General features: G+C 32.9%; 1 protein-coding gene and 1 long non-coding RNA gene across 2 annotated transcripts; both read right to left on the reverse strand.

The window, feature by feature from the left end:
* Window positions 1–265: 265 nt before the first annotated feature.
* On the reverse strand, window positions 266–2438 carry LOC105770084 (cytochrome P450 CYP82D47). Its single transcript, XM_012591137.2, has 2 exons — window positions 1381–2438; window positions 266–1070 (listed from the first exon to the last, which is right to left on the reverse strand). Exons 1-2 carry the CDS (start codon window positions 2335–2337, stop codon window positions 447–449), a joined length of 1581 nt encoding a protein of 526 aa, XP_012446591.1. The 5' UTR covers window positions 2338–2438; the 3' UTR covers window positions 266–446.
* Window positions 2439–3610: 1172 nt separating this feature from the next.
* Window positions 3611–4765, reverse strand: LOC105770088 (uncharacterized). The gene is made up of 2 exons (XR_001126151.2): window positions 4405–4765; window positions 3611–4136 (listed from the first exon to the last, which is right to left on the reverse strand). It is a non-coding gene; the product is annotated as an uncharacterized LOC105770088 (long non-coding RNA).
* Between the last annotated feature and the right edge of the window lie 2756 nt (window positions 4766–7521).

Below are 7521 nucleotides of genomic sequence, written 5' to 3' on the forward strand. Positions count from 1 at the left end.
GTTAAAATGTTTAATTTTTTTAAATTATTAACAGTATTTTTTCTATTTTTTATTTTTTGAATTTATATATATTTTAATTTTAATAAGCATGAATTTCATGTAACCCATTCTCATCGGCGTTGTATGTCAACAGAATTTGTTATTGCTATTATAAAAATCAAACTAAATTGGGTAACCAAATAATAATTTTAAAAATAAAAAATTTAAGCATTAAGCCATATTAAAAACTAAACTATGCTAAAGTAGCCTAATCCACACTATCTACTGACTATTGTCATCTCATATTATGGATTTCCATTAGAAGAGGACTAATAGGGGAGAGTTTTGACATCCATTTTTCAGGTTCAAATTACAGTCCTAGATTGTCCCTTGCTCCCATTCCTATGAGAACATGCGACTTTATAAATATATAATATTCCGGCAAACAACTATATATATAGGTAGATTTATTCATACAGATGAGGGGGAAGACGAGGTGTGAAAACAACATCAAGTGGCGTGGCTTTGAGACTAGTCAAACCGGTACCCTCGCGCATGTCGACTGGCTCATCGAACGGTGTCGTAATCTCGAACGATTGCAGCAGAGTCGCAAGGTTGAGTTGTAAAACTTGAAGAGCAAATGAAATTCCGGGGCAAACTCTTCGACCGCTGCCGAATGGTATGAATTCGAAGTTTCGTCCCCACATATCCATGTGCTTTTGCGTTGTAAGGAACCTTTCCGGTCGAAACTCGTCGGGATCGGACCACACTTTGGGATCTCGCTGAAGCTTGGAAATGTTTACAAGAAGGCGTGTGCCTGCCGGAATGAAGTATCCGCCGGTGATGCAGTCTTCGACGGATTCATGCGGTACAGACAGTGGGGCGGCGGGGTATAATCGGGTTGTTTCTTTGATTATGGCTTGGAGATAGACCAAGTTCTTGATATCGGATTCTTCCACTAGCCTGTCTTTACCGACAAAAGTGTCTAATTCATTTTGGGCTTTCTTCAACACATCGCGGTGGTTTAATAGTAACGATAGAGCCCATGTTATCGTCACTGTTGTTGTGTCGGTTCCACCTAAGATTATCGCCTTGCAAAAGGAACGAAACAGTTTTGAAGATAAATTCTACCATGGGATTCAAAATTCAATCAACTGTACCTCTTTCTCCAACTGTGACGCTTCAATAATTTTGGGCTTAAATGGAGAAAACAAGACATGTGAAACCCACTCTATCTCCATTTATTTGTAAAAATCAATAAAACATTACCTAAAATTTCAGATCCAAACTCCAAAGGCAGCGTGGCTTAATACGTTGATATTGTCCAATCTTAATTCTTGACATAAATATCGGATTTAAATAATGAAAAAAATCAGAAGCGATTTGTAGATAAGAACTAACCAGGCAGGTAGCTTTGTTGATTGTGTCAGCATCATAAGAAGGGTGGTCCTCAGCATCTTCAAGAAGCGACAACATCATGTACATGAAATCATCATGTTCGCCGTATGATTTGCCTGAATTTCTCTTCCGTTTATGTTCCTCCAAGCATTCCTCAAGAATTTGGTCCAGTTTCTTTGCCGTCTTCTTCATCGCCTTCTCATGCCCACCCAAATCCAACCACCGCAAGAACGGCAGCGAGTCCGCCACCGTGAACGTCCCTGTCAAATCGAAGAAATCTCTCACCGCTTTCCGCCGTTGCACGTTTTCTTCTTCCTCGTGTGAAGTTTCAACCTCGGAGTATCTCTTCCCGATAACAATCTTGAAAACTGTGTTCATGTTCAAAGTCCAAAACCATCTCTTCATCTCCACAACCACCGGTTCCGAACAATTATTGGTGACTAACTCGTAAAGCCGTTTGATTGATGCTCTGATTTCCGATTCTCGTACATGTCTCAGCTTCGCCAATCGGTAGTTGGACAGTACCTCGAGCGTCGCTATCTTGCGAACGTGACGCCAGTAAGGGCCGTAAGAGCTGAACCCAAACATGGCGAAGTTGTATCCCAAAAGCTCCGCCGCTAGAGTTCTGGGACGACTGGCGAAGGCTTTATCGTTGGTGGTGAAACACTCTTTAGCCATTTCCCAATTGCTTACTACTAGTGTTGGGTGCATGCCTAGCCTGAAGGTGAAGATCGGCCCGTATGCGTCGGCAAAGTTACCCAAGGTAATGTGGGCTGGTTTTGGCCCTCCTAACAGGTGGAGGTGGCCAAGAAATGGCCTTGCACCGCCAATTTCTGGTGGTTTTTTCTTCTTGACTGAGCTTTTTCGAGTAATCACGGTTGTAAACAACAAATAGCTAAAGAGCAAAAAGGCAAAGATTCCAGCCACTCCAATTACAGGGTTTGGAAAGAAAGTTCCCATGGCAGATAGTTCGAAGTTCTAAACTTTGAGGTCTTTGGAACGAAGATAAACGAATAAGGATTTAGAACGAATAGTTTTGGGAAGCATGAATGATCAAACATAATGCATTCAATTTATAATTCTTATTCATTTTTACATAATTTTATTTTTTAAAAGGGTTACAAATATAATTATAAATATATGTGTCAATATATCAAATTACAACAATACAAATTATCTTAATTACATTTTAATCATTAACATTATCAACTTATAATATTTTAATCACGCATCTGAAGCCTTAACCATAAAATCACATGATTTAATTAATATTTAATTTCATCCATGAATTATTGCTTCAGTTGTTCCTTTTACAATATTTTCAATCATAATTCTAAAATATAAAAAAACTTTTAAAAATTATTATTTACTTTTGAAATGATAATTTATAATTATACCCAAAAAAATCATAAAATTCTCAAGGAGGAAAACAAACAGAGATGAGAAGAAAATCTAGCTCTTGAATCTGGCACACAAAAATACATGTAAATTTTAAAAAAAATTATAATTGAATTTATAATTAAATATATATTTTATTCTCTCTCTACTTTATCGGGAAAAACGGAGTTTTTTTTTTTTCCAAAAATATGATTTCGTGAAATTCCAAAACTCTAATTCTATTTTCCTCTTTTTAATTTCTAGTGCAAAAAGTCCTTTCTATAAAAAAAAAGTTTCTTTTTTTTTTGTCTCCTGGTTTTTCATTTTTTTGGGGTGAGGTTATGAAAATTTGGAATTTATTGATTTTTATTCGGCTAAATTTGATGAAAATATGGAGGAGGCCTGTTCTGCTTTTCTTAGTTTTGCTTGAGGTCTGATATACTGGACTATTAAGGCTTCCTTTGGATGTAGAATCAGCCATGATGAGATGGACTTTTAAAGGAATATTCTTTTTCTCTGCACTGTGTTACTGTTTGGAGAAAGAATGGTGAGGTGCAGTTGAAGGTTTGAACTTCACTGTCAACCTTATTTCCAACTGGAGGTAAAAGCTCCAGCTTAAACACAGTGGGGAGTCAAGTTTTATTGCAGACAAAAATACCCATATTTTCATTTATTATTGTGGCAGTTATATATGGATTTTCTCCATGCAGTACTGCATTCTGAACAACCAAATTCCCCAAAGGTTCGAGGCAAACATAACTCTCCATGGAATTTTTGGCCTGTCAATTAGTCTAGCATTTTGTTGAGAGGTGTCTTATTGTTTCCTCGTGAGCATGGCATAGAGAGCAAAGGCAGCTGACGTTAATGCCTCTCGTATTCAAAAATTTCCTTATGGGGAGTGCTTTGAGGCTACAGTTCCATAAAAAAGAATTTAATCTTGGGTAGGAGCTTAGCTTTCCATATGTTGTCCCAAGTTGGGATGTTCCCTCTTACAGCCATATTTTTCTTTCTCTCGACTACAATGTCGTATGTCGTTTGAAGTGAAAATAGGCTTGTATGGGATGGGCTCCAAACTAAAGTACCTGTGGCACTCCCAGTAATTGAAGTTGGTGTGCTTGTCAATGCTTAGATCAATTCTCTAGGGAGTTCAAACGAGAAACTGTCGATCCCTTGTGTACAAGCCCAATAATGCCCGGGCCCAAGCAAATAAATAGGCCCAAATACTAGACCCAACCTACTAAACCTAGCCCACACAAAAACAAAATAACAGAAACCCTAGGAAACTATTTGCTTCAGCACCGCCGCAACTCACCCTCGCACGCCGCCGCGAATCTCGCACCACGACCTTCCCCAGCGTGCGCCGCTCCGTACGCCAGCATTACCTGCAGCAACAATATGCCAACGAAAAAACAGGATAGATTTCTTTGGATTTGGGTTCATTTTTTTCCCATTTCGGCTATTTAAAGCAGTTATCGAATCTGTAAAGGGGGAATTTTTCAGTGTAAAAAATATACGAAAATGGAGAGAAATACTGGAGATTACAAAGAATTTTTTTTTCGAAGGTGAATCGTGTCTATTTTTTATTTTTTATTTTATTCCTTTTTTATTTATTTTTCATTTAAAATATAAAGAAAAGGAGAAGAGCCTTACCTGGTCGTCGGAGTCGTCGGGCCGGCATCTTCTCCATCGAAATCGGAGCAAAGGGGAGCGGCAGTGCTCAAAGGGTTTATTTTCTTTTAGCTTTAATTTTGTTTCTTTTAAAACTTAAAAGCAAAGACGAAATGGTGCCGTTTGGGGAAGGGGGGTCCGCGCGTCAGACCTTAAATGGTCTATTTTCGCATTCGGTCCCCCTATTCTAGCAGTGCGTTTAAATTGAATTTCTGATTTCTTTTAAATTTTCCCGCATATTTTATTTTTGTTCCATTTTGGCCCATCGCTGCGCAGCGTTTTGGGAAGGCGGGAATAATTTCCCTTTTGGTCCTCCAGTGTGGTGTGTGCATTCAATGTGGTCCTGTCTTTTGGTTTGCTTCGAATCTACCCCATTTTCTTCGTTTTCCATTCAATTTAGTCCATTTTTTAAAAATTATTTCTATTTTTCATGTTATTATTATAATTATTTTTTAGTTACTATTATTATTATTCCTATTGCTAGATTCATTCACGCATGGTTTTTATATAATATATATTTGTTTTTTTTTTCATATAGTATACACGCATTTGTTTTTATACATAATACATATATATGTGCATTCTTTTACATAGTACATAGTACCTGTCTACCTACATATATATATTATACATATGTTTTTCTATTTTATTTTCCTAACTTCTATATATATACTCTTATATTTTAGTTTCATTTTTTTTTACTTTTGTAAATATGTTACGTTTTTTATATATTATTCTTCATAAATTCTTTAAAAACATATATGTATACATACATATTTTAGAGATAACAGTAAGTTTTGCTTTACATGTTTTTACATACATATACTTGTATATGTGTGTTAAATATATGCATACACATATTTTCAAATTTACTTGTATATTGTGCCTGTCTTTACATATTTTGTAAATACATGTACATATATATTTTAAATTAAAATATTTGTATCATATTGTACATTAATTTTTTAACATACCCTTTTTGAAAATATAGTTTGGTTTTAACCATACATCAAAGTTATTTTCTTGATTCAAAGGTTTTTTTGAATAAAAGCAATATTCGAAGTTTGAGATTTTCGAGAGAAATTGAGCCCTAATGTATTGGGTTCTGATTTTCTTTGTTAATCTTAAATAACCGAGGATATTATTTATTCAAAATGCATGAGTATAAAAATCATTTTTGGAAACTTAACTTGTTGTGTCCTAACGCATTGGGTGTGGCATGTTACTTTCTCAAAATGAAGATTTTCACATAAAATAAAAGTGATATTCAAAGTTCGAGAATTATGAGGAATTGTACCCTAACGTATTGGGACTCGATTTCTTTACATGACTTGAACAATTGATTATCCTTTTTCAAATTTCATCATTTGAGTTGATTTTGAAATCTTTTTAACCTTCGACGCTAAGATATTAAATGATCAATTTGATACCGATTTTGGGCGTTACGAGGGTGCTAACCCTTCCTCGTGCGTAACTGACTCCTGGACTCGTTTTCCCAAAATTCGTAGACCAAAATAATTTTTAAAGTGAGCCGATCACACCTTAATAAAGGATCGGTGGCGACTCCAGTTTTATTTTTAAAGTCGACAACTAAATTTTTGTTTTCAAAAAACGGTTTCGACACCTTGTAAAACCCAATTCTCTCTAACTTAAAATAATTATCATTTATCAAGTATTTTCATTTATTATTAAAAATAATTATCATTTTATCTAATAAATAATCTAAATTAATTATGTAATTCATTAAAATATTGGAAGATACATTTTAATATTTTATTAAATGAATTTATAAATTCACATATTTTAATAATTTTAAAAAAGCAAAATAATTTAAAAAACTTCTATTATATATCAATTCTTATTTGATGTCCTTAATAGTCATTTTTTATTCTCACATCACCGCTACAGCTGCGTTTGAATCCAAACACACACTCTACCATTGTTTCAAATCTCACCGCTACAGTATCCAATCTCACCGCTACAATAACTAATCTCACCGCCACCACTGTTTTTAACCTTACCGGAGGTAAACATACCGCCCATCCAAACTAGCCCTAAGCCTATTTGGCTCTTTTATAATATCTCAGTTGAAATTTCAAAAAAAAATATTAGTTTCTGTGATATTTAAAAAAATATATTGATTTTAAAGAGAAAAGACGAAAACGCGTTATATGAGACGTAATTTTTGACTTTTTTAATATATTAACTCATTTGGTTAGATTATTAAATATTAATAGTATTGTTTGTGAGGATCCGGATTGATTCTTATTTTACTCACATTTGTATTTTTTATTTCATGTTGTTTCAATATTTTTAATTAATATTTTAAACATATCACTCATTTGGTTAGATAGTTAAATAAAGTTATTTCATCCTTAAATCTTAGATTCGATTCCTCTTTTAAGTACAATTATATTTATTATTTTATGTTCTTTCAAGTTTCTTATTATTTTTAATTAATAAATATATTTTTTCACTTTTATCATTTTTAATCCATCTTTTAATTAATAAATTTTTATTTATAAAATCAAATAATTATTGGAAATATTATTATTTTTAGTAAATATAATTTTATATGTGCAATTGTATTTTTCAATCCATATCATGAGTGTAGTAAATTTTAGTAGTTAAAAATAAAAAAACTTAAAACTTATATATTTATTAATTAAAATAAAAATTTGAAACGATATAAAATAAAAAATACAAATTTAACCATTTATCCCAAAAAATTAATACATCAATAAATAAAAAAACTCTTGTAAGATGCGTTTTTTGTTTCTCTTTAAAAATCAACTTATTTCCATAAATATCCAAAAAAAATCATTTCCTAAAATGGTTTTTAAAATCAGCATTTTCTGGCCATCTTTATTCACCTTCTTCTTTTCTTTGTTTACTTACACTTACACAAATAACATTTATTGCATGGCCTTCACCTTAAATCATTTTAAAATTACATATTAATCGGGTATCAATTTAATTAAAAAATTACAAATATATCATTTTAAATTAAAATAAAATACATTATTAAATTGTACTTTAGCTTTTTTAATTTAAAAATAATAAAATTACGCATATAATGCAATTTGAATTCACACCATT

The sequence above is a fragment of the Gossypium raimondii genome, chromosome 5 (assembly GCF_025698545.1).
Source record: "Gossypium raimondii isolate GPD5lz chromosome 5, ASM2569854v1, whole genome shotgun sequence".
Classification (NCBI taxonomy): domain Eukaryota; kingdom Viridiplantae; phylum Streptophyta; class Magnoliopsida; order Malvales; family Malvaceae; genus Gossypium; species Gossypium raimondii.